This window comes from Astyanax mexicanus, chromosome 21, assembly GCF_023375975.1.
Source record: "Astyanax mexicanus isolate ESR-SI-001 chromosome 21, AstMex3_surface, whole genome shotgun sequence".
In the NCBI taxonomy this organism is placed as follows: Eukaryota; Metazoa; Chordata; class Actinopteri; order Characiformes; family Acestrorhamphidae; genus Astyanax; species Astyanax mexicanus.
The window spans coordinates 34,238,322-34,265,248 of record NC_064428.1 but is presented as its reverse complement, the minus strand read 5'-3'; the positions used below and the strand labels follow the sequence as shown (position 1 = coordinate 34,265,248).

Here is a 26,927-nt window from a genome sequence, read left to right as displayed (position 1 = left end):
AGCAGAACAGAGATCATTTACATATATGTAGCACCACAGATATATAGACCCAATTACACAACCACTACAATGAGTGTTACTTGATAAAATAATTAGGATAGTTCTAGGACCAGTTAGGTTCGCTCTAGGAGCAATACACATGGAAGAAATGAGACCAGAATTTGTGCAGCAATAAAGTGTATTAAAATGTCAATCAATGCCAGTAGGTAAATAAAACAATGTAACAAAATAAATTCTGTAAATAAATAAATAAAAAACAATTCAGTTACTCAGTTTCCAAAAGAATTCACCCTTCAATAACCTTGGTCAACAATGAAAATGGTAAGTATACCCTTTGTATTTCAGTATTTGTATATTTAATATTATATTAATTACTATTATTTCTCTAATCACCTGTGTTCTCTATTTTAGAGGTATTTATGCAGTTTAAGGTAAGTATTATTTTATTATTTTAATCTATTTATAGGTATTTTATAACTAATTAATTATTTCTTTCTTCTAGGTCTAATGGATTATTGATTAAAGGTAAGTATTATTATAATTACTGTTATCCAATTAAACCTCTAGGTTATTTTACACCAATAGTATACCCTTTAACAAACAACCAGAAATAAAAAAATAACAATTCTCTGTAGCAAAAACAATAAATGAATATCAAAACCACTTAGAAATTATCAAAATCAAATAACAGTAATCCAACCAATTAAAATTTAACCCTTTTCAGTATCTTTGTAGAGTGTCCTTTCTTTCAAAAAAAAATAAAGTAAAATAAAAGTGTCCTTTTTACTCAAATAATCTTAAAGTCCACAAATTTTCTTTAATGTTCACTATCAAGTGTTTGAAAATGTGAATGAGGTGTAATGAAGTCACTTGGGTCCTCGGGCTTAACTCGCCATCCTAGCACCGCGCACTGCACCGGCCGTGTGCAGCTGAACGACACGAGGAGTGTTCGGGAAGATCCATTTCCAATCCATTTCACCCAACAAAAAAAACTGGCCTGTTTACATAAAACAGTGTCTGAGTTTCACATAACTCTTAACTTTTTTTTTTTAAATACACTTACATAACCGAACTCAGTAAAAAACATTACTTTTAACAGTATTACATTCAAAACAGGTCTTAAACATCCAAAATACAGCTTAATAAATCTCCACCGTTCCATAAAATTACATTTATAAGTGGATAAACTCATCTCACACCTTAACCAATAGCGTTAGCATAGCCTCAGGCTTGAAATATATACACGAGGGTTAGCTTAGCATAAGCTTAATAAGCTAAATTCAACACATTAGCTTAGCGTAGGCTAAATTAGCTTAGCATTAGCTTATCACAGGCTAGATTCAATGGGCTAGCTTAGCATAACAAAACGCGTTAGCCGCTAGGCTAATTAGCGCTATTTTATTCCTCTATTTATTCGGCAATTTGGTCAGAAAACATGTTTAAATATACTCTAAACTCACCGAATCCTATCCAAGGTTTTCACACACCACCCCAGGGCACATGGACACCAGGTTCTACCTCCACCTGGAGATTACCGGAGCGTGTAACTGGCAAAGTTTCACGAGGCACAATAAGTGAGCCTTTCCCCCTTTCTCCACTCTGCAGCCTCAACTCTAACAGCGGTCAGCTTGGTAGTGATTTACTCACTAACCACAATGCTGAATTCTAGCGTTTTCTAGTATTTTTTTTTAATACTTTAAGCAGAGAACTTCTTGCATGACCTGTCTCTTCTCCTCCCGCAGAACTTTCTGGGTAAAACAGCCAGGGATTGACGTCCACTAACCAACAGGCTCCGCCTCTGTCTCTTAGAGGATTATTATGATTGGCTGCTGTTTAGCACCTTGGATCATCTGAAGAACTGATTGGCTGCTGTTTAGCGCCTAAAAGTTTTATTTCATTTATTATCTAAAATAAATAAAAACGATTTCCTTTTCATTTTAAACACTGTTTGGGAGTTTTCTTTTTTTCTATTAATTAATTTATACTGTTTCAGAATAATTAAAGAAATAATAAAAATATATATTCATTATTTACTTTCTGCAGTTATCTAATTTATCTGTCTTTGTGACCCATTTAAGACCTGGGTTACACCCTCCCGTCTTTAACTGCATGCACATCCCTGTGCATTGGACTAGTGGGATGTCTCACAGCAGGATTGGCATATTCCATAGAGGCAGCTTCTATAAGAGACTGAGTGAGGGCTGTAGTCATACCTTGGAATAGGGACTGGACAATGGATATCAGAGGATTGCCTAGCTCTGGATAGGTTAGTCTCTTGGCTTTTTCTCTGTGTCTTGTGGAGCGTCTCACTGATGCTGGAGTTTCTTCATCCTCAGATTCCTCTGTGGAAGGCTGTAGGTGTTCTGCATTTTCTGGTACCTCTTCAGCAGGTGTAGCAGAATGCAGCATTTCAGAATTTAGAGCTGGATCGTCGACATGGTCTGTAGGTAAGTATTCATTTTCTGCTAATCTTTCAGGTAGGTTTTCTTTTACAGGGATCTTCTCAGGTAAGTTTTCTCTTTCAGGAATCTCAGGTTCAGCAGACGGGTTCTTTACAGCTGGTTCAAGCTGGATTCTGAAGTTAGAGTCAACTGGTATTCTTTCATCCTCATGGATCTGAACAATTTCAACAGGTTCAAGCCTTAAGGGAACTGAAGAATAGTAGATTGGGTAGTCATCAGAATCAGAGTTAGAATCAGACTCTTCTGAATTCTCTTTGGGTGACATCTGTCTTGTTCTTGGTCTCCTAACCTTAGAAATAGGAAGGTCAGCTTCTTCTGGTGATAGGAAGTTGCACGGTCGGAGCAAATCTCTGTGCAATGTACGTAGGGGCCCAGCCTTGTTCTCAGGCTTTACTGTGTACACTGGGAGTTCTCCTGCTCTGCCCACAACAACATACACAACAGATTCCCATTTATCTGACAATTTATGTTTTCCCCTCAGTTTCACATTCCTCACTAACACACGATCACCCTTCTCTAGGGTTGATTCAGTGACTCTTTTGTCAAATCGTGCCTTGTTTCTTTCAGCAGATTTTGCAGCATTCTCGGTAGCCAATCTATAGCTCTCTTCCAGTTGAGTTCTCAGATGGCTCACATACTGAGAGTGAGTCTTCTCATGTTGCTTGTTCACAGAGATGTTGAAAGCGAGGTCAATTGGCAGTCTTGGTTTCCTTCCGAACATTAGCTCGTAAGGGGTAAACCCTGTACTGTCATGCTTCGTACAGTTATAAGCATGTACTAATGGCTTAACAAAATCTCGCCAACACGACTTCTCTTTCTCTTGCAAAGTCCCAATCATGCTCAGTAGTGTCCGATTGAATCGTTCCACCGGATTACCACGTGGATGATATGGTGTAGTCCTTACTTTATGAATTCCCATGACTTCACACAGCTCCTTGATCGTTTTGGACTCAAAGTCAGGACCTTGGTCACTGTGCAGCTTTTCAGGAACACCATAATGGATTATGAAGTTCTCCCATAAGCACTTCGCCACAGTCCTGGCCTTCTGATTGGGAGTAGGTATTGCCACAGCATATTTGGTGAAATAATCTGTGATCACCAGGATGTCTTTGGTGTTGCTGCGATCTGGTTCTAATGACAGGAAGTCCATACACACCAATTCTAGGGGTCTTGTTGCTTTGATGTTAACTAATGGTGCGGCTCTTTCAGCTGGTGCTTTCCTGAGTACACAGCGACTGCATGTCTTTAGCTTCCTCTCCACATCTGATGCCATTTGGGGCCAATAAAAGCGTGCTCTTAAAAGATCTAGGGTACGCTCCAACCCTAGGTGGCCCATGTCATCATGGAGGCTCTTCATTACCATCTCTCTTAGTTCTTCTGGTAGAACTAGCTGGAAATTGACATCTTGTCCTAGTTGTCTTCTTCTGTACAAAATTCCGTCCTTCATTTGTAACCGATTCCACTCTCGGCACATCAGAGAAAGTTTTGGCATCTCCCTTCTTGCAGATGGGGTTGGCACCTCTCCCCTTTCAAAAGATGAGATTACTTCTCTGATAACAGGGTCTGACCTCTGTTTCTGTTGTAACTCAACTTCAGTTATCATTGGGATGACTGGAAACCCTTCAAAGTGTTCGCCCAACACAAAAGCATCAGGTAAAGAATCAGGATGAGTAGACAGGGATCCGACTAAGGGAATGGGTTCGACTTCTGATGCACTCAAGGATGGCTGGCATACTAACCGAGCTTCGCAGATTGCCTGGACCACTTCGGTGCTCACTTCTGCATTAGTGGTAAGCTCTGGTAAGTGTTGCAGCGTAAACTGTCTAATTCGGTCTTGTTCTTTCTGAGAAGAAGGGTCATCAATTTTAGTATTCATGGGATGTCGTGAGAGGGCATCTGCATCGAGGTTATGTTTTCCAGGTCTATATTGCAACTTAAAGGAAAATGTGGACAATGCTGACAACCACCTGTAGCTTGCAGCATCCAACTTCGCTGAAGTGAGGATGTACGTCAGAGGATTGCTGTCAGTTATCACTGTGAACGAATTGCCATATAGATAGTCAGAAAATTTGTCTGTTACAGCCCACTTGAGGGCCAAGAATTCAAGCTTATGCGCTGGGTATCGCGCTTCACTTTTTGAAAGACCACGACTGGCATATGCTATTACACGTTGATGCCCGTCCTGCTCCTGGTATAAGGCAGCTCCAAGGCCAATGGTGCTGGCGTCGGTGTGCAAGATGTATGGCAGACTGGGGTTGGCAAATCCCAGGACAGGGGCTGAAGTGAGTTTAGCGATGACAGTGTCAAAAGCTTCCTGACAGTTTTCCGTCCAGCGGTCTCCAAACAGTTCTTTTGGCTTGTAGTACTGGTTCTGACTTTTGGTCAGCTTGCATCCTTTCCTCTTAGGAGCATATCCAGCAGTTAGCTCATTCAGCGGTTTGACTATCTTCGAGAAGTCTCTGATGAACCTTCGATAGTACCCTGCAAATCCTAAAAAGGAACGGAGTTCTTTGAGGTTCTTGGGACTCGGCCAGTTCTTCAGGACTGCAATTTTCTCTGGGTCAGTTTTCACTCCATCACTGGATACAATGTGTCCAAGGTATCGGACGGACTTCTGGAAAAATTTACATTTCTCAGGGGATAGTTTGAGACCATACTCCTTGAGTTGTTGGAGGACTTTGAAAAGGCGCTCCTCATGCTCTTCTAAGGTTTCTGAGAAGATAATGAGGTCGTCCAGAAAGACAATGACTTCTCGGAGGTTGAGGTCTGACATACACTTCTCCATGAGTCTTTGAAATGTACTTGGGGCGTTAGTGATCCCCTGCGGCATACGATTCCATTCCCAGAATCCAAGTGGGCACACAAAAGCTGTTTTATGTTTATCTGCTTCTTCTAGCTCAATCTGATAATACCCTGACTTCAGATCAAGAACTGAGAACCATTTGGATCCTGTCAGCACAGAAAAGGTTTCCTCCAAATGAGGTAGGGCATATGCATCTTTCACAGTTTGCAGATTGAGTTTCCGGTAATCTACACAGAGTCTTACTTCACCGTTCTTCTTCCTGACTACAACAATAGGGGATGAAAAGGAGGATTCAGACTCTCTGATTACTCCAGACTCTAACAACTCTTCTAGATGTCTTTTTACTGCATCAAAGTCCTGAGGATGTATTGGTCTAGCTCGCTGTTTGAAAGGAGTTTCATCAGACAACTTGATGCGATGTTTCACTTGGTTTGTGTGTCCAAAGTCCAGGTCATGGTGAGCAAAGACTTCAGGCATAGCTCTCAGTTTGCACTCTATCCTTTCTCTCCACTCAGCTGGGACAGGTGAATCAGCAAAGTCAAACTTGATACTTGCATCTATGACAGAAGCTGTCATAGGTGAGGTGTCAATGGAGTTTTTATTCAATGCATCACTGGGCAGGATTTGTTGCAGTGCATGCAATTCAGCAAGGACTCGATTAGGAGTTAGGGTAATATCATGGTCTGTCTCGTTCCTCAGTACCACAGGCAGCTTAGCGTGAAACTTGTCAGGTAGAGTAATCAGGCTGTTGGTCACAATGAGACCACCAGGAAGAGAAGCTGTTGAGGGTGACTCCAGAACAACCCATCGGTCAGCACCTCTGTGGTTCACGGATCCTTCTAAAATAGAACACTGGCCTGCTGGAATGATTTTGGGTGCATTACTATGAAGCCTTACCGTGCCTACTGTGCAGTTTTCAGTTTGCTTATGTCTCATTTCTAGTGTTTTCAGGACCATTTTATAGCCATGATGTGGTGACTGATGTTTCAACTGATTCTTCTCAAAATGTTTCTCATACAGGACATCCAAAGTATTGGTTCCTATCAGCAAGGTGGGTCGTGCTGCTTCGCTGATGTCTGCAACAACTAATGCTAAGGTAGGAATTTCCACAGCTGTACCTAGAAACTCTTTTGGAAAAGTGATGTTCAATTCTACATAACCTGAATATGGAACGGGCTGTCCATTAGCTGCTTCTACTTCTAGTAGATCACCAATAGGTTTACAGCTCAGGGTTGGTTGATGTGTCTCATGAAATGATTTGGAAACAGTTGTCACCTGTGACCCTGTGTCAAGCAAGCAGTTGTATTTCTGTCCATCGATGACCACTTCAGAAATACACTTGGTCCCTACTAGACCTCTGGGTAGGTTACCATATGTTTTGGTCTGAGTAGTTTGGTTGTTTACACTGGCCCTGGTAACATTAGGGTTCTTAGTTCTCTGTGAGATTGTCTGGTTCACTGTATTGTGTTCACGGTCCCAAGCATGCTGCTTCTCAATTAACTGCTTCTTTTTAGCAGCCACTAAGGAAGGGTTGGGATCAGCTGGACAGGATACAGCAGTATGTCCGTCTTCTCCACAGCAGAAACAGTACCATGGTCTCGGCCTTTGACTGGACTCTTTGGTAGCACTGGTCTGTGTTTCTTGTGTCACTGTTCTGTCTCTTTTCTTGTTTCTCATTTCAGACAGCACTGCAATGGGTTTCTGTGGCTCTGGAACCATCATGTTGGCAACTTGACTCTGCAGGTGGGCTACTTGTTGTCTCAGCTCTAAAATAGCACCTTCTGAGTACTCAGGGCATTTTGGCTTTGGCTTTGACACTTTAAGTTGCCCTTGCAAGTCTTTGACTTGTTTTCTTAGGCTGTCAACCTCAGCACTAAGGGTTTCTTCTTCTTGGCTAACATAAGTCTCAGCCCTGACAGCATGGGAGCTGGCACGAAACTTTGCATTACCAAGATGCTTTTTCATTCTCATCTCTTTGGCAATGTGCTTATCTTCTTCCATACGCAGATGGAACAATAGCTCAGAAAATGAGGGTGGGTTATTCTTCTTCTGCTCCAGCTGGAGGTCAGCAAGTAACCCATTATCCCAACATCCACGACAAAACTGGCGTAACAGGTGCCTGTTCTCCTCACTGGTGGGTAGACTGCCTTGTTTGATCACTTTACTTAAAACAATGTAGAGCCTTTGGAGGTATTCGGACGGCTTTTCACCAGCATCCTGTAGAGTATTCAGAAATCTTGCGAAGAGCTCATCACCGTCTTCAACAGTGGCGAAAGCTGAGTCAAGTAGGTCTAGATAAGCTCTTGGAGTAGCCTGTGGACTCAGATGCTTTACTAGATTAGCTGCTGGAGGCAAAAGACTATCAAGAACTCTTCTGGATCGACACAAGTCTGACACTGCAGGGTCTTGCAACAGTAGTTCAACGTTGTTTCTCCATGTCTCATAGTCAACCTCATTATTAGGATGGGGTTTCTTCCCTGAAAAGACTCTAAGCCTTACTGGGGCATTTGCATGTGCTGCAGTTTCTCCACTCCTTACAACATGTTCAACAACAACGCGTTGAATAGCAGGTGGGTTCAATTCCTCTGGTGTGAGCACCACATTATGTTCAGATCGTCTCTCTGAGTTAATCGCTGGGAAGCTCTGAGCATTCGTTGGTGACACTTGATTTGTAGGTTCTGCCTCCCATGAACTGGAACTATCTTGGATTCGGCCAGTTTGGTTATCTTCTTGACATGTCATTGTTTCACGACACAGAAGGAGTCGCTCTTGTAGAAGTTCTGTTAACGGCTTCCTGCTTTGTGCTGCTAGCTTTTGGAATTCGGCTAGGAACCAGTTTGCATCAGTTTTTGTGGCTGAAGGCATGTATACGCTTGCCAAAGCAGTTATCTTGTAGGAGACATCTTTTTGCCTTGAACTATGGTAAGTATATGGCAGTAAGGGTTTGAGAGTACCGAGAGCTAAAGAACTTTTAAACTCCACTATTGCATTTTTGTGAAAGGCTGACGTGGGGTTATCAATACGCAGTACCCTTGCAATGTAGCCATGCTGCTCTAAATAGTCAGTTAGTTCTGTATCTGTTTCTGTCTCAGTTAACCCACTAACAAGAACTGAGTTAGCAACATTAACTTCTTCCTGTTCTACAATTTCCATGGTGAGTATACACTTTGAGTGCTATTTTAGATCTAGATTTTGTTTAGCTTATTTATATAGTTTTTAGGTGTGTGTTCTAATTATTTGGTCTCACTGCTTCCAGTTTTATTGCTCCTGGCTGGCTCGCCAAGTTCTGTAGCACCACAGATATATAGACCCAATTACACAACCACTACAATGAGTGTTACTTGATAAAATAATTAGGATAGTTCTAGGACCAGTTAGGTTCGCTCTAGGAGCAATACACATGGAAGAAATGAGACCAGAATTTGTGCAGCAATAAAGTGTATTAAAATGTCAATCAATGCCAGTAGGTAAATAAAACAATGTAACAAAATAAATTCTGTAAATAAATAAATAAAAAACAATTCAGTTACTCAGTTTCCAAAAGAATTCACCCTTCAATAACCTTGGTCAACAATGAAAATGGTAAGTATACCCTTTGTATTTCAGTATTTGTATATTTAATATTATATTAATTACTATTATTTCTCTAATCACCTGTGTTCTCTATTTTAGAGGTATTTATGCAGTTTAAGGTAAGTATTATTTTATTATTTTAATCTATTTATAGGTATTTTATAACTAATTAATTATTTCTTTCTTCTAGGTCTAATGGATTATTGATTAAAGGTAAGTATTATTATAATTACTGTTATCCAATTAAACCTCTAGGTTATTTTACACCAATAGTATACCCTTTAACAAACAACCAGAAATAAAAAAATAACAATTCTCTGTAGCAAAAACAATAAATGAATATCAAAACCACTTAGAAATTATCAAAATCAAATAACAGTAATCCAACCAATTAAAATTTAACCCTTTTCAGTATCTTTGTAGAGTGTCCTTTCTTTCAAAAAAAAATAAAGTAAAATAAAAGTGTCCTTTTTACTCAAATAATCTTAAAGTCCACAAATTTTCTTTAATGTTCACTATCAAGTGTTTGAAAATGTGAATGAGGTGTAATGAAGTCACTTGGGTCCTCGGGCTTAACTCGCCATCCTAGCACCGCGCACTGCACCGGCCGTGTGCAGCTGAACGACACGAGGAGTGTTCGGGAAGATCCATTTCCAATCCATTTCACCCAACAAAAAAAACTGGCCTGTTTACATAAAACAGTGTCTGAGTTTCACATAACTCTTAACTTTTTTTTTTAAATACACTTACATAACCGAACTCAGTAAAAAACATTACTTTTAACAGTATTACATTCAAAACAGGTCTTAAACATCCAAAATACAGCTTAATAAATCTCCACCGTTCCATAAAATTACATTTATAAGTGGATAAACTCATCTCACACCTTAACCAATAGCGTTAGCATAGCCTCAGGCTTGAAATATATACACGAGGGTTAGCTTAGCATAAGCTTAATAAGCTAAATTCAACACATTAGCTTAGCGTAGGCTAAATTAGCTTAGCATTAGCTTATCACAGGCTAGATTCAATGGGCTAGCTTAGCATAACAAAACGCGTTAGCCGCTAGGCTAATTAGCGCTATTTTATTCCTCTATTTATTCGGCAATTTGGTCAGAAAACATGTTTAAATATACTCTAAACTCACCGAATCCTATCCAAGGTTTTCACACACCACCCCAGGGCACATGGACACCAGGTTCTACCTCCACCTGGAGATTACCGGAGCGTGTAACTGGCAAAGTTTCACGAGGCACAATAAGTGAGCCTTTCCCCCTTTCTCCACTCTGCAGCCTCAACTCTAACAGCGGTCAGCTTGGTAGTGATTTACTCACTAACCACAATGCTGAATTCTAGCGTTTTCTAGTATTTTTTTTTAATACTTTAAGCAGAGAACTTCTTGCATGACCTGTCTCTTCTCCTCCCGCAGAACTTTCTGGGTAAAACAGCCAGGGATTGACGTCCACTAACCAACAGGCTCCGCCTCTGTCTCTTAGAGGATTATTATGATTGGCTGCTGTTTAGCACCTTGGATCATCTGAAGAACTGATTGGCTGCTGTTTAGCGCCTAAAAGTTTTATTTCATTTATTATCTAAAATAAATAAAAACGATTTCCTTTTCATTTTAAACACTGTTTGGGAGTTTTCTTTTTTTCTATTAATTAATTTATACTGTTTCAGAATAATTAAAGAAATAATAAAAATATATATTCATTATTTACTTTCTGCAGTTATCTAATTTATCTGTCTTTGTGACCCATTTAAGACCTGGGTTACACCCTCCCGTCTTTAACTGCATGCACATCCCTGTGCATTGGACTAGTGGGATGTCTCACAGCAGGATTGGCATATTCCATAGAGGCAGCTTCTATAAGAGACTGAGTGAGGGCTGTAGTCATACCTTGGAATAGGGACTGGACAATGGATATCAGAGGATTGCCTAGCTCTGGATAGGTTAGTCTCTTGGCTTTTTCTCTGTGTCTTGTGGAGCGTCTCACTGATGCTGGAGTTTCTTCATCCTCAGATTCCTCTGTGGAAGGCTGTAGGTGTTCTGCATTTTCTGGTACCTCTTCAGCAGGTGTAGCAGAATGCAGCATTTCAGAATTTAGAGCTGGATCGTCGACATGGTCTGTAGGTAAGTATTCATTTTCTGCTAATCTTTCAGGTAGGTTTTCTTTTACAGGGATCTTCTCAGGTAAGTTTTCTCTTTCAGGAATCTCAGGTTCAGCAGACGGGTTCTTTACAGCTGGTTCAAGCTGGATTCTGAAGTTAGAGTCAACTGGTATTCTTTCATCCTCATGGATCTGAACAATTTCAACAGGTTCAAGCCTTAAGGGAACTGAAGAATAGTAGATTGGGTAGTCATCAGAATCAGAGTTAGAATCAGACTCTTCTGAATTCTCTTTGGGTGACATCTGTCTTGTTCTTGGTCTCCTAACCTTAGAAATAGGAAGGTCAGCTTCTTCTGGTGATAGGAAGTTGCACGGTCGGAGCAAATCTCTGTGCAATGTACGTAGGGGCCCAGCCTTGTTCTCAGGCTTTACTGTGTACACTGGGAGTTCTCCTGCTCTGCCCACAACAACATACACAACAGATTCCCATTTATCTGACAATTTATGTTTTCCCCTCAGTTTCACATTCCTCACTAACACACGATCACCCTTCTCTAGGGTTGATTCAGTGACTCTTTTGTCAAATCGTGCCTTGTTTCTTTCAGCAGATTTTGCAGCATTCTCGGTAGCCAATCTATAGCTCTCTTCCAGTTGAGTTCTCAGATGGCTCACATACTGAGAGTGAGTCTTCTCATGTTGCTTGTTCACAGAGATGTTGAAAGCGAGGTCAATTGGCAGTCTTGGTTTCCTTCCGAACATTAGCTCGTAAGGGGTAAACCCTGTACTGTCATGCTTCGTACAGTTATAAGCATGTACTAATGGCTTAACAAAATCTCGCCAACACGACTTCTCTTTCTCTTGCAAAGTCCCAATCATGCTCAGTAGTGTCCGATTGAATCGTTCCACCGGATTACCACGTGGATGATATGGTGTAGTCCTTACTTTATGAATTCCCATGACTTCACACAGCTCCTTGATCGTTTTGGACTCAAAGTCAGGACCTTGGTCACTGTGCAGCTTTTCAGGAACACCATAATGGATTATGAAGTTCTCCCATAAGCACTTCGCCACAGTCCTGGCCTTCTGATTGGGAGTAGGTATTGCCACAGCATATTTGGTGAAATAATCTGTGATCACCAGGATGTCTTTGGTGTTGCTGCGATCTGGTTCTAATGACAGGAAGTCCATACACACCAATTCTAGGGGTCTTGTTGCTTTGATGTTAACTAATGGTGCGGCTCTTTCAGCTGGTGCTTTCCTGAGTACACAGCGACTGCATGTCTTTAGCTTCCTCTCCACATCTGATGCCATTTGGGGCCAATAAAAGCGTGCTCTTAAAAGATCTAGGGTACGCTCCAACCCTAGGTGGCCCATGTCATCATGGAGGCTCTTCATTACCATCTCTCTTAGTTCTTCTGGTAGAACTAGCTGGAAATTGACATCTTGTCCTAGTTGTCTTCTTCTGTACAAAATTCCGTCCTTCATTTGTAACCGATTCCACTCTCGGCACATCAGAGAAAGTTTTGGCATCTCCCTTCTTGCAGATGGGGTTGGCACCTCTCCCCTTTCAAAAGATGAGATTACTTCTCTGATAACAGGGTCTGACCTCTGTTTCTGTTGTAACTCAACTTCAGTTATCATTGGGATGACTGGAAACCCTTCAAAGTGTTCGCCCAACACAAAAGCATCAGGTAAAGAATCAGGATGAGTAGACAGGGATCCGACTAAGGGAATGGGTTCGACTTCTGATGCACTCAAGGATGGCTGGCATACTAACCGAGCTTCGCAGATTGCCTGGACCACTTCGGTGCTCACTTCTGCATTAGTGGTAAGCTCTGGTAAGTGTTGCAGCGTAAACTGTCTAATTCGGTCTTGTTCTTTCTGAGAAGAAGGGTCATCAATTTTAGTATTCATGGGATGTCGTGAGAGGGCATCTGCATCGAGGTTATGTTTTCCAGGTCTATATTGCAACTTAAAGGAAAATGTGGACAATGCTGACAACCACCTGTAGCTTGCAGCATCCAACTTCGCTGAAGTGAGGATGTACGTCAGAGGATTGCTGTCAGTTATCACTGTGAACGAATTGCCATATAGATAGTCAGAAAATTTGTCTGTTACAGCCCACTTGAGGGCCAAGAATTCAAGCTTATGCGCTGGGTATCGCGCTTCACTTTTTGAAAGACCACGACTGGCATATGCTATTACACGTTGATGCCCGTCCTGCTCCTGGTATAAGGCAGCTCCAAGGCCAATGGTGCTGGCGTCGGTGTGCAAGATGTATGGCAGACTGGGGTTGGCAAATCCCAGGACAGGGGCTGAAGTGAGTTTAGCGATGACAGTGTCAAAAGCTTCCTGACAGTTTTCCGTCCAGCGGTCTCCAAACAGTTCTTTTGGCTTGTAGTACTGGTTCTGACTTTTGGTCAGCTTGCATCCTTTCCTCTTAGGAGCATATCCAGCAGTTAGCTCATTCAGCGGTTTGACTATCTTCGAGAAGTCTCTGATGAACCTTCGATAGTACCCTGCAAATCCTAAAAAGGAACGGAGTTCTTTGAGGTTCTTGGGACTCGGCCAGTTCTTCAGGACTGCAATTTTCTCTGGGTCAGTTTTCACTCCATCACTGGATACAATGTGTCCAAGGTATCGGACGGACTTCTGGAAAAATTTACATTTCTCAGGGGATAGTTTGAGACCATACTCCTTGAGTTGTTGGAGGACTTTGAAAAGGCGCTCCTCATGCTCTTCTAAGGTTTCTGAGAAGATAATGAGGTCGTCCAGAAAGACAATGACTTCTCGGAGGTTGAGGTCTGACATACACTTCTCCATGAGTCTTTGAAATGTACTTGGGGCGTTAGTGATCCCCTGCGGCATACGATTCCATTCCCAGAATCCAAGTGGGCACACAAAAGCTGTTTTATGTTTATCTGCTTCTTCTAGCTCAATCTGATAATACCCTGACTTCAGATCAAGAACTGAGAACCATTTGGATCCTGTCAGCACAGAAAAGGTTTCCTCCAAATGAGGTAGGGCATATGCATCTTTCACAGTTTGCAGATTGAGTTTCCGGTAATCTACACAGAGTCTTACTTCACCGTTCTTCTTCCTGACTACAACAATAGGGGATGAAAAGGAGGATTCAGACTCTCTGATTACTCCAGACTCTAACAACTCTTCTAGATGTCTTTTTACTGCATCAAAGTCCTGAGGATGTATTGGTCTAGCTCGCTGTTTGAAAGGAGTTTCATCAGACAACTTGATGCGATGTTTCACTTGGTTTGTGTGTCCAAAGTCCAGGTCATGGTGAGCAAAGACTTCAGGCATAGCTCTCAGTTTGCACTCTATCCTTTCTCTCCACTCAGCTGGGACAGGTGAATCAGCAAAGTCAAACTTGATACTTGCATCTATGACAGAAGCTGTCATAGGTGAGGTGTCAATGGAGTTTTTATTCAATGCATCACTGGGCAGGATTTGTTGCAGTGCATGCAATTCAGCAAGGACTCGATTAGGAGTTAGGGTAATATCATGGTCTGTCTCGTTCCTCAGTACCACAGGCAGCTTAGCGTGAAACTTGTCAGGTAGAGTAATCAGGCTGTTGGTCACAATGAGACCACCAGGAAGAGAAGCTGTTGAGGGTGACTCCAGAACAACCCATCGGTCAGCACCTCTGTGGTTCACGGATCCTTCTAAAATAGAACACTGGCCTGCTGGAATGATTTTGGGTGCATTACTATGAAGCCTTACCGTGCCTACTGTGCAGTTTTCAGTTTGCTTATGTCTCATTTCTAGTGTTTTCAGGACCATTTTATAGCCATGATGTGGTGACTGATGTTTCAACTGATTCTTCTCAAAATGTTTCTCATACAGGACATCCAAAGTATTGGTTCCTATCAGCAAGGTGGGTCGTGCTGCTTCGCTGATGTCTGCAACAACTAATGCTAAGGTAGGAATTTCCACAGCTGTACCTAGAAACTCTTTTGGAAAAGTGATGTTCAATTCTACATAACCTGAATATGGAACGGGCTGTCCATTAGCTGCTTCTACTTCTAGTAGATCACCAATAGGTTTACAGCTCAGGGTTGGTTGATGTGTCTCATGAAATGATTTGGAAACAGTTGTCACCTGTGACCCTGTGTCAAGCAAGCAGTTGTATTTCTGTCCATCGATGACCACTTCAGAAATACACTTGGTCCCTACTAGACCTCTGGGTAGGTTACCATATGTTTTGGTCTGAGTAGTTTGGTTGTTTACACTGGCCCTGGTAACATTAGGGTTCTTAGTTCTCTGTGAGATTGTCTGGTTCACTGTATTGTGTTCACGGTCCCAAGCATGCTGCTTCTCAATTAACTGCTTCTTTTTAGCAGCCACTAAGGAAGGGTTGGGATCAGCTGGACAGGATACAGCAGTATGTCCGTCTTCTCCACAGCAGAAACAGTACCATGGTCTCGGCCTTTGACTGGACTCTTTGGTAGCACTGGTCTGTGTTTCTTGTGTCACTGTTCTGTCTCTTTTCTTGTTTCTCATTTCAGACAGCACTGCAATGGGTTTCTGTGGCTCTGGAACCATCATGTTGGCAACTTGACTCTGCAGGTGGGCTACTTGTTGTCTCAGCTCTAAAATAGCACCTTCTGAGTACTCAGGGCATTTTGGCTTTGGCTTTGACACTTTAAGTTGCCCTTGCAAGTCTTTGACTTGTTTTCTTAGGCTGTCAACCTCAGCACTAAGGGTTTCTTCTTCTTGGCTAACATAAGTCTCAGCCCTGACAGCATGGGAGCTGGCACGAAACTTTGCATTACCAAGATGCTTTTTCATTCTCATCTCTTTGGCAATGTGCTTATCTTCTTCCATACGCAGATGGAACAATAGCTCAGAAAATGAGGGTGGGTTATTCTTCTTCTGCTCCAGCTGGAGGTCAGCAAGTAACCCATTATCCCAACATCCACGACAAAACTGGCGTAACAGGTGCCTGTTCTCCTCACTGGTGGGTAGACTGCCTTGTTTGATCACTTTACTTAAAACAATGTAGAGCCTTTGGAGGTATTCGGACGGCTTTTCACCAGCATCCTGTAGAGTATTCAGAAATCTTGCGAAGAGCTCATCACCGTCTTCAACAGTGGCGAAAGCTGAGTCAAGTAGGTCTAGATAAGCTCTTGGAGTAGCCTGTGGACTCAGATGCTTTACTAGATTAGCTGCTGGAGGCAAAAGACTATCAAGAACTCTTCTGGATCGACACAAGTCTGACACTGCAGGGTCTTGCAACAGTAGTTCAACGTTGTTTCTCCATGTCTCATAGTCAACCTCATTATTAGGATGGGGTTTCTTCCCTGAAAAGACTCTAAGCCTTACTGGGGCATTTGCATGTGCTGCAGTTTCTCCACTCCTTACAACATGTTCAACAACAACGCGTTGAATAGCAGGTGGGTTCAATTCCTCTGGTGTGAGCACCACATTATGTTCAGATCGTCTCTCTGAGTTAATCGCTGGGAAGCTCTGAGCATTCGTTGGTGACACTTGATTTGTAGGTTCTGCCTCCCATGAACTGGAACTATCTTGGATTCGGCCAGTTTGGTTATCTTCTTGACATGTCATTGTTTCACGACACAGAAGGAGTCGCTCTTGTAGAAGTTCTGTTAACGGCTTCCTGCTTTGTGCTGCTAGCTTTTGGAATTCGGCTAGGAACCAGTTTGCATCAGTTTTTGTGGCTGAAGGCATGTATACGCTTGCCAAAGCAGTTATCTTGTAGGAGACATCTTTTTGCCTTGAACTATGGTAAGTATATGGCAGTAAGGGTTTGAGAGTACCGAGAGCTAAAGAACTTTTAAACTCCACTATTGCATTTTTGTGAAAGGCTGACGTGGGGTTATCAATACGCAGTACCCTTGCAATGTAGCCATGCTGCTCTAAATAGTCAGTTAGTTCTGTATCTGTTTCTGTCTCAGTTAACCCACTAACAAGAACTGAGTTAGCAACATTAACTTCTTCCTGTTCTACAATTTCCATGGTGAGTATACACTTTGAGTGCTATTTTAGATCTAGATTTTGTTTAGCTTATTTATATAGTTTTTAGGTGTGTGTTCTAATTATTTGGTCTCACTGCTTCCAGTTTTATTGCTCCTGGCTGGCTCGCCAAGTTCTGTAGCACCACAGATATATAGACCCAATTACACAACCACTACAATGAGTGTTACTTGATAAAATAATTAGGATAGTTCTAGGACCAGTTAGGTTCGCTCTAGGAGCAATACACATGGAAGAAATGAGACCAGAATTTGTGCAGCAATAAAGTGTATTAAAATGTCAATCAATGCCAGTAGGTAAATAAAACAATGTAACAAAATAAATTCTGTAAATAAATAAATAAAAAACAATTCAGTTACTCAGTTTCCAAAAGAATTCACCCTTCAATAACCTTGGTCAACAATGAAAATGGTAAGTATACCCTTTGTATTTCAGTATTTGTATATTTAATATTATATTAATTACTATTATTTCTCTAATCACCTGTGTTCTCTATTTTAGAGGTATTTATGCAGTTTAAGGTAAGTATTATTTTATTATTTTAATCTATTTATAGGTATTTTATAACTAATTAATTATTTCTTTCTTCTAGGTCTAATGGATTATTGATTAAAGGTAAGTATTATTATAATTACTGTTATCCAATTAAACCTCTAGGTTATTTTACACCAATAGTATACCCTTTAACAAACAACCAGAAATAAAAAAATAACAATTCTCTGTAGCAAAAACAATAAATGAATATCAAAACCACTTAGAAATTATCAAAATCAAATAACAGTAATCCAACCAATTAAAATTTAACCCTTTTCAGTATCTTTGTAGAGTGTCCTTTCTTTCAAAAAAAAATAAAGTAAAATAAAAGTGTCCTTTTTACTCAAATAATCTTAAAGTCCACAAATTTTCTTTAATGTTCACTATCAAGTGTTTGAAAATGTGAATGAGGTGTAATGAAGTCACTTGGGTCCTCGGGCTTAACTCGCCATCCTAGCACCGCGCACTGCACCGGCCGTGTGCAGCTGAACGACACGAGGAGTGTTCGGGAAGATCCATTTCCAATCCATTTCACCCAACAAAAAAAACTGGCCTGTTTACATAAAACAGTGTCTGAGTTTCACATAACTCTTAACTTTTTTTTTTTAAATACACTTACATAACCGAACTCAGTAAAAAACATTACTTTTAACAGTATTACATTCAAAACAGGTCTTAAACATCCAAAATACAGCTTAATAAATCTCCACCGTTCCATAAAATTACATTTATAAGTGGATAAACTCATCTCACACCTTAACCAATAGCGTTAGCATAGCCTCAGGCTTGAAATATATACACGAGGGTTAGCTTAGCATAAGCTTAATAAGCTAAATTCAACACATTAGCTTAGCGTAGGCTAAATTAGCTTAGCATTAGCTTATCACAGGCTAGATTCAATGGGCTAGCTTAGCATAACAAAACGCGTTAGCCGCTAGGCTAATTAGCGCTATTTTATTCCTCTATTTATTCGGCAATTTGGTCAGAAAACATGTTTAAATATACTCTAAACTCACCGAATCCTATCCAAGGTTTTCACACACCACCCCAGGGCACATGGACACCAGGTTCTACCTCCACCTGGAGATTACCGGAGCGTGTAACTGGCAAAGTTTCACGAGGCACAATAAGTGAGCCTTTCCCCCTTTCTCCACTCTGCAGCCTCAACTCTAACAGCGGTCAGCTTGGTAGTGATTTACTCACTAACCACAATGCTGAATTCTAGCGTTTTCTAGTATTTTTTTTTAATACTTTAAGCAGAGAACTTCTTGCATGACCTGTCTCTTCTCCTCCCGCAGAACTTTCTGGGTAAAACAGCCAGGGATTGACGTCCACTAACCAACAGGCTCCGCCTCTGTCTCTTAGAGGATTATTATGATTGGCTGCTGTTTAGCACCTTGGATCATCTGAAGAACTGATTGGCTGCTGTTTAGCGCCTAAAAGTTTTATTTCATTTATTATCTAAAATAAATAAAAACGATTTCCTTTTCATTTTAAACACTGTTTGGGAGTTTTCTTTTTTTCTATTAATTAATTTATACTGTTTCAGAATAATTAAAGAAATAATAAAAATATATATTCATTATTTACTTTCTGCAGTTATCTAATTTATCTGTCTTTGTGACCCATTTAAGACCTGGGTTACACCCTCCCGTCTTTAACTGCATGCACATCCCTGTGCATTGGACTAGTGGGATGTCTCACAGCAGGATTGGCATATTCCATAGAGGCAGCTTCTATAAGAGACTGAGTGAGGGCTGTAGTCATACCTTGGAATAGGGACTGGACAATGGATATCAGAGGATTGCCTAGCTCTGGATAGGTTAGTCTCTTGGCTTTTTCTCTGTGTCTTGTGGAGCGTCTCACTGATGCTGGAGTTTCTTCATCCTCAGATTCCTCTGTGGAAGGCTGTAGGTGTTCTGCATTTTCTGGTACCTCTTCAGCAGGTGTAGCAGAATGCAGCATTTCAGAATTTAGAGCTGGATCGTCGACATGGTCTGTAGGTAAGTATTCATTTTCTGCTAATCTTTCAGGTAGGTTTTCTTTTACAGGGATCTTCTCAGGTAAGTTTTCTCTTTCAGGAATCTCAGGTTCAGCAGACGGGTTCTTTACAGCTGGTTCAAGCTGGATTCTGAAGTTAGAGTCAACTGGTATTCTTTCATCCTCATGGATCTGAACAATTTCAACAGGTTCAAGCCTTAAGGGAACTGAAGAATAGTAGATTGGGTAGTCATCAGAATCAGAGTTAGAATCAGACTCTTCTGAATTCTCTTTGGGTGACATCTGTCTTGTTCTTGGTCTCCTAACCTTAGAAATAGGAAGGTCAGCTTCTTCTGGTGATAGGAAGTTGCACGGTCGGAGCAAATCTCTGTGCAATGTACGTAGGGGCCCAGCCTTGTTCTCAGGCTTTACTGTGTACACTGGGAGTTCTCCTGCTCTGCCCACAACAACATACACAACAGATTCCCATTTATCTGACAATTTATGTTTTCCCCTCAGTTTCACATTCCTCACTAACACACGATCACCCTTCTCTAGGGTTGATTCAGTGACTCTTTTGTCAAATCGTGCCTTGTTTCTTTCAGCAGATTTTGCAGCATTCTCGGTAGCCAATCTATAGCTCTCTTCCAGTTGAGTTCTCAGATGGCTCACATACTGAGAGTGAGTCTTCTCATGTTGCTTGTTCACAGAGATGTTGAAAGCGAGGTCAATTGGCAGTCTTGGTTTCCTTCCGAACATTAGCTCGTAAGGGGTAAACCCTGTACTGTCATGCTTCGTACAGTTATAAGCATGTACTAATGGCTTAACAAAATCTCGCCAACACGACTTCTCTTTCTCTTGCAAAGTCCCAATCATGCTCAGTAGTGTCCGATTGAATCGTTCCACCGGATTACCACGTGGATGATATGGTGTAGTCCTTACTTTATGAATTCCCATGACTTCACACAGCTCCTTGATCGTTTTGGACTCAAAGTCAGGACCTTGGTCACTGTGCAGCTTTTCAGGAACACCATAATGGATTATGAAGTTCTCCCATAAGCACTTCGCCACAGTCCTGGCCTTCTGATTGGGAGTAGGTATTGCCACAGCATATTTGGTGAAATAATCTGTGATCACCAGGATGTCTTTGGTGTTGCTGCGATCTGGTTCTAATGACAGGAAGTCCATACACACCAATTCTAGGGGTCTTGTTGCTTTGATGTTAACTAATGGTGCGGCTCTTTCAGCTGGTGCTTTCCTGAGTACACAGCGACTGCATGTCTTTAGCTTCCTCTCCACATCTGATGCCATTTGGGGCCAATAAAAGCGTGCTCTTAAAAGATCTAGGGTACGCTCCAACCCTAGGTGGCCCATGTCATCATGGAGGCTCTTCATTACCATCTCTCTTAGTTCTTCTGGTAGAACTAGCTGGAAATTGACATCTTGTCCTAGTTGTCTTCTTCTGTACAAAATTCCGTCCTTCATTTGTAACCGATTCCACTCTCGGCACATCAGAGAAAGTTTTGGCATCTCCCTTCTTGCAGATGGGGTTGGCACCTCTCCCCTTTCAAAAGATGAGATTACTTCTCTGATAACAGGGTCTGACCTCTGTTTCTGTTGTAACTCAACTTCAGTTATCATTGGGATGACTGGAAACCCTTCAAAGTGTTCGCCCAACACAAAAGCATCAGGTAAAGAATCAGGATGAGTAGACAGGGATCCGACTAAGGGAATGGGTTCGACTTCTGATGCACTCAAGGATGGCTGGCATACTAACCGAGCTTCGCAGATTGCCTGGACCACTTCGGTGCTCACTTCTGCATTAGTGGTAAGCTCTGGTAAGTGTTGCAGCGTAAACTGTCTAATTCGGTCTTGTTCTTTCTGAGAAGAAGGGTCATCAATTTTAGTATTCATGGGATGTCGTGAGAGGGCATCTGCATCGAGGTTATGTTTTCCAGGTCTATATTGCAACTTAAAGGAAAATGTGGACAATGCTGACAACCACCTGTAGCTTGCAGCATCCAACTTCGCTGAAGTGAGGATGTACGTCAGAGGATTGCTGTCAGTTATCACTGTGAACGAATTGCCATATAGATAGTCAGAAAATTTGTCTGTTACAGCCCACTTGAGGGCCAAGAATTCAAGCTTATGCGCTGGGTATCGCGCTTCACTTTTTGAAAGACCACGACTGGCATATGCTATTACACGTTGATGCCCGTCCTGCTCCTGGTATAAGGCAGCTCCAAGGCCAATGGTGCTGGCGTCGGTGTGCAAGATGTATGGCAGACTGGGGTTGGCAAATCCCAGGACAGGGGCTGAAGTGAGTTTAGCGATGACAGTGTCAAAAGCTTCCTGACAGTTTTCCGTCCAGCGGTCTCCAAACAGTTCTTTTGGCTTGTAGTACTGGTTCTGACTTTTGGTCAGCTTGCATCCTTTCCTCTTAGGAGCATATCCAGCAGTTAGCTCATTCAGCGGTTTGACTATCTTCGAGAAGTCTCTGATGAACCTTCGATAGTACCCTGCAAATCCTAAAAAGGAACGGAGTTCTTTGAGGTTCTTGGGACTCGGCCAGTTCTTCAGGACTGCAATTTTCTCTGGGTCAGTTTTCACTCCATCACTGGATACAATGTGTCCAAGGTATCGGACGGACTTCTGGAAAAATTTACATTTCTCAGGGGATAGTTTGAGACCATACTCCTTGAGTTGTTGGAGGACTTTGAAAAGGCGCTCCTCATGCTCTTCTAAGGTTTCTGAGAAGATAATGAGGTCGTCCAGAAAGACAATGACTTCTCGGAGGTTGAGGTCTGACATACACTTCTCCATGAGTCTTTGAAATGTACTTGGGGCGTTAGTGATCCCCTGCGGCATACGATTCCATTCCCAGAATCCAAGTGGGCACACAAAAGCTGTTTTATGTTTATCTGCTTCTTCTAGCTCAATCTGATAATACCCTGACTTCAGATCAAGAACTGAGAACCATTTGGATCCTGTCAGCACAGAAAAGGTTTCCTCCAAATGAGGTAGGGCATATGCATCTTTCACAGTTTGCAGATTGAGTTTCCGGTAATCTACACAGAGTCTTACTTCACCGTTCTTCTTCCTGACTACAACAATAGGGGATGAAAAGGAGGATTCAGACTCTCTGATTACTCCAGACTCTAACAACTCTTCTAGATGTCTTTTTACTGCATCAAAGTCCTGAGGATGTATTGGTCTAGCTCGCTGTTTGAAAGGAGTTTCATCAGACAACTTGATGCGATGTTTCACTTGGTTTGTGTGTCCAAAGTCCAGGTCATGGTGAGCAAAGACTTCAGGCATAGCTCTCAGTTTGCACTCTATCCTTTCTCTCCACTCAGCTGGGACAGGTGAATCAGCAAAGTCAAACTTGATACTTGCATCTATGACAGAAGCTGTCATAGGTGAGGTGTCAATGGAGTTTTTATTCAATGCATCACTGGGCAGGATTTGTTGCAGTGCATGCAATTCAGCAAGGACTCGATTAGGAGTTAGGGTAATATCATGGTCTGTCTCGTTCCTCAGTACCACAGGCAGCTTAGCGTGAAACTTGTCAGGTAGAGTAATCAGGCTGTTGGTCACAATGAGACCACCAGGAAGAGAAGCTGTTGAGGGTGACTCCAGAACAACCCATCGGTCAGCACCTCTGTGGTTCACGGATCCTTCTAAAATAGAACACTGGCCTGCTGGAATGATTTTGGGTGCATTACTATGAAGCCTTACCGTGCCTACTGTGCAGTTTTCAGTTTGCTTATGTCTCATTTCTAGTGTTTTCAGGACCATTTTATAGCCATGATGTGGTGACTGATGTTTCAACTGATTCTTCTCAAAATGTTTCTCATACAGGACATCCAAAGTATTGGTTCCTATCAGCAAGGTGGGTCGTGCTGCTTCGCTGATGTCTGCAACAACTAATGCTAAGGTAGGAATTTCCACAGCTGTACCTAGAAACTCTTTTGGAAAAGTGATGTTCAATTCTACATAACCTGAATATGGAACGGGCTGTCCATTAGCTGCTTCTACTTCTAGTAGATCACCAATAGGTTTACAGCTCAGGGTTGGTTGATGTGTCTCATGAAATGATTTGGAAACAGTTGTCACCTGTGACCCTGTGTCAAGCAAGCAGTTGTATTTCTGTCCATCGATGACCACTTCAGAAATACACTTGGTCCCTACTAGACCTCTGGGTAGGTTACCATATGTTTTGGTCTGAGTAGTTTGGTTGTTTACACTGGCCCTGGTAACATTAGGGTTCTTAGTTCTCTGTGAGATTGTCTGGTTCACTGTATTGTGTTCACGGTCCCAAGCATGCTGCTTCTCAATTAACTGCTTCTTTTTAGCAGCCACTAAGGAAGGGTTGGGATCAGCTGGACAGGATACAGCAGTATGTCCGTCTTCTCCACAGCAGAAACAGTACCATGGTCTCGGCCTTTGACTGGACTCTTTGGTAGCACTGGTCTGTGTTTCTTGTGTCACTGTTCTGTCTCTTTTCTTGTTTCTCATTTCAGACAGCACTGCAATGGGTTTCTGTGGCTCTGGAACCATCATGTTGGCAACTTGACTCTGCAGGTGGGCTACTTGTTGTCTCAGCTCTAAAATAGCACCTTCTGAGTACTCAGGGCATTTTGGCTTTGGCTTTGACACTTTAAGTTGCCCTTGCAAGTCTTTGACTTGTTTTCTTAGGCTGTCAACCTCAGCACTAAGGGTTTCTTCTTCTTGGCTAACATAAGTCTCAGCCCTGACAGCATGGGAGCTGGCACGAAACTTTGCATTACCAAGATGCTTTTTCATTCTCATCTCTTTGGCAATGTGCTTATCTTCTTCCATACGCAGATGGAACAATAGCTCAGAAAATGAGGGTGGGTTATTCTTCTTCTGCTCCAGCTGGAGGTCAGCAAGTAACCCATTATCCCAACATCCACGACAAAACTGGCGTAACAGGTGCCTGTTCTCCTCACTGGTGGGTAGACTGCCTTGTTTGATCACTTTACTTAAAACAATGTAGAGCCTTTGGAGGTATTCGGACGGCTTTTCACCAGCATCCTGTAGAGTATTCAGAAATCTTGCGAAGAGCTCATCACCGTCTTCAACAGTGGCGAAAGCTGAGTCAAGTAGGTCTAGATAAGCTCTTGGAGTAGCCTGTGGACTCAGATGCTTTACTAGATTAGCTGCTGGAGGCAAAAGACTATCAAGAACTCTTCTGGATCGACACAAGTCTGACACTGCAGGGTCTTGCAACAGTAGTTCAACGTTGTTTCTCCATGTCTCATAGTCAACCTCATTATTAGGATGGGGTTTCTTCCCTGAAAAGACTCTAAGCCTTACTGGGGCATTTGCATGTGCTGCAGTTTCTCCACTCCTTACAACATGTTCAACAACAACGCGTTGAATAGCAGGTGGGTTCAATTCCTCTGGTGTGAGCACCACATTATGTTCAGATCGTCTCTCTGAGTTAATCGCTGGGAAGCTCTGAGCATTCGTTGGTGACACTTGATTTGTAGGTTCTGCCTCCCATGAACTGGAACTATCTTGGATTCGGCCAGTTTGGTTATCTTCTTGACATGTCATTGTTTCACGACACAGAAGGAGTCGCTCTTGTAGAAGTTCTGTTAACGGCTTCCTGCTTTGTGCTGCTAGCTTTTGGAATTCGGCTAGGAACCAGTTTGCATCAGTTTTTGTGGCTGAAGGCATGTATACGCTTGCCAAAGCAGTTATCTTGTAGGAGACATCTTTTTGCCTTGAACTATGGTAAGTATATGGCAGTAAGGGTTTGAGAGTACCGAGAGCTAAAGAACTTTTAAACTCCACTATTGCATTTTTGTGAAAGGCTGACGTGGGGTTATCAATACGCAGTACCCTTGCAATGTAGCCATGCTGCTCTAAATAGTCAGTTAGTTCTGTATCTGTTTCTGTCTCAGTTAACCCACTAACAAGAACTGAGTTAGCAACATTAACTTCTTCCTGTTCTACAATTTCCATGGTGAGTATACACTTTGAGTGTTATTTTAGATCTAGATTTTGTTTAGCTTATTTATATAGTTTTTAGGTGTGTGTTCTAATTATTTGGTCTCACTGCTTCCAGTTTTATTGCTCCTGGCTGGCTCGCCAAGTTCTGTAGCACCACAGATATATAGACCCAATTACACAACCACTACAATGAGTGTTACTTGATAAAATAATTAGGATAGTTCTAGGACCAGTTAGGTTCGCTCTAGGAGCAATACACATGGAAGAAATGAGACCAGAATTTGTGCAGCAATAAAGTGTATTAAAATGTCAATCAATGCCAGTAGGTAAATAAAACAATGTAACAAAATAAATTCTGTAAATAAATAAATAAAAAACAATTCAGTTACTCAGTTTCCAAAAGAATTCACCCTTCAATAACCTTGGTCAACAATGAAAATGGTAAGTATACCCTTTGTATTTCAGTATTTGTATATTTAATATTATATTAATTACTATTATTTCTCTAATCACCTGTGTTCTCTATTTTAGAGGTATTTATGCAGTTTAAGGTAAGTATTATTTTATTATTTTAATCTATTTATAGGTATTTTATAACTAATTAATTATTTCTTTCTTCTAGGTCTAATGGATTATTGATTAAAGGTAAGTATTATTATAATTACTGTTATCCAATTAAACCTCTAGGTTATTTTACACCAATAGTATACCCTTTAACAAACAACCAGAAATAAAAAAATAACAATTCTCTGTAGCAAAAACAATAAATGAATATCAAAACCACTTAGAAATTATCAAAATCAAATAACAGTAATCCAACCAATTAAAATTTAACCCTTTTCAGTATCTTTGTAGAGTGTCCTTTCTTTCAAAAAAAAATAAAGTAAAATAAAAGTGTCCTTTTTACTCAAATAATCTTAAAGTCCACAAATTTTCTTTAATGTTCACTATCAAGTGTTTGAAAATGTGAATGAGGTGTAATGAAGTCACTTGGGTCCTCGGGCTTAACTCGCCATCCTAGCACCGCGCACTGCACCGGCCGTGTGCAGCTGAACGACACGAGGAGTGTTCGGGAAGATCCATTTCCAATCCATTTCACCCAACAAAAAAAACTGGCCTGTTTACATAAAACAGTGTCTGAGTTTCACATAACTCTTAACTTTTTTTTTTTAAATACACTTACATAACCGAACTCAGTAAAAAACATTACTTTTAACAGTATTACATTCAAAACAGGTCTTAAACATCCAAAATACAGCTTAATAAATCTCCACCGTTCCATAAAATTACATTTATAAGTGGATAAACTCATCTCACACCTTAACCAATAGCGTTAGCATAGCCTCAGGCTTGAAATATATACACGAGGGTTAGCTTAGCATAAGCTTAATAAGCTAAATTCAACACATTAGCTTAGCGTAGGCTAAATTAGCTTAGCATTAGCTTATCACAGGCTAGATTCAATGGGCT

The 26,927-nt window shown here is 41.4% G+C and overlaps 3 protein-coding genes across 4 annotated transcripts; all 3 read right to left on the bottom strand.

Annotated features, from left to right (window-relative positions):
* Positions 1-160: 160 nt before the first annotated feature.
* Positions 161-8,597, bottom strand: LOC125785564 (uncharacterized). The gene is made up of 2 exons (XM_049469229.1): positions 1,461-8,597; positions 161-997 (listed from the first exon to the last, which is right to left on the bottom strand). Exon 1 carries the CDS (start codon positions 8,416-8,418, stop codon positions 2,086-2,088), a length of 6,333 nt encoding a protein of 2,110 aa, XP_049325186.1. The 5' UTR covers positions 8,419-8,597; the 3' UTR covers positions 161-997; positions 1,461-2,085.
* On the bottom strand, positions 161-17,122 carry LOC111194392 (uncharacterized). Of its 2 annotated transcripts, none has more exons than XM_049469228.1 (2): positions 9,982-17,122; positions 161-1,455 (listed from the first exon to the last, which is right to left on the bottom strand). In XM_049469228.1, the coding sequence occupies exon 1, from the start codon at positions 16,941-16,943 to the stop codon at positions 10,611-10,613; it is 6,333 nt and encodes a 2,110-aa protein (XP_049325185.1). In that variant the 5' UTR covers positions 16,944-17,122; the 3' UTR covers positions 161-1,455; positions 9,982-10,610. The 2 variants fall into 2 exon arrangements, with proteins under 2 accessions (XP_049325185.1, XP_049325184.1); XM_049469227.1 differs by lacking the exon at positions 161-1,455 and adding an exon at positions 8,687-9,523 and having other exon boundaries at positions 9,986-17,122.
* Positions 17,123-17,211: 89 nt separating this feature from the next.
* Positions 17,212-26,402, bottom strand: LOC125785565 (uncharacterized). Its single transcript, XM_049469230.1, has 2 exons — positions 18,512-26,402; positions 17,212-18,048 (listed from the first exon to the last, which is right to left on the bottom strand). The coding sequence occupies exon 1, from the start codon at positions 25,467-25,469 to the stop codon at positions 19,137-19,139; it is 6,333 nt and encodes a 2,110-aa protein (XP_049325187.1). The 5' UTR covers positions 25,470-26,402; the 3' UTR covers positions 17,212-18,048; positions 18,512-19,136.
* Positions 26,403-26,927: the final 525 nt, after the last annotated feature.

What these genes read in the sequence shown, in the direction of transcription:
- LOC111194392 (XM_049469228.1), bottom strand. Translation starts at nt 16,943, where the DNA reads ATGGAAATTGTAGAACAGGAAGAAGTTAATGTTGCTAACTCAGTTCTT.
- LOC125785565 (XM_049469230.1), bottom strand. Translation starts at nt 25,469, where the DNA reads ATGGAAATTGTAGAACAGGAAGAAGTTAATGTTGCTAACTCAGTTCTT.
- LOC125785564 (XM_049469229.1), bottom strand. Translation starts at nt 8,418, where the DNA reads ATGGAAATTGTAGAACAGGAAGAAGTTAATGTTGCTAACTCAGTTCTT.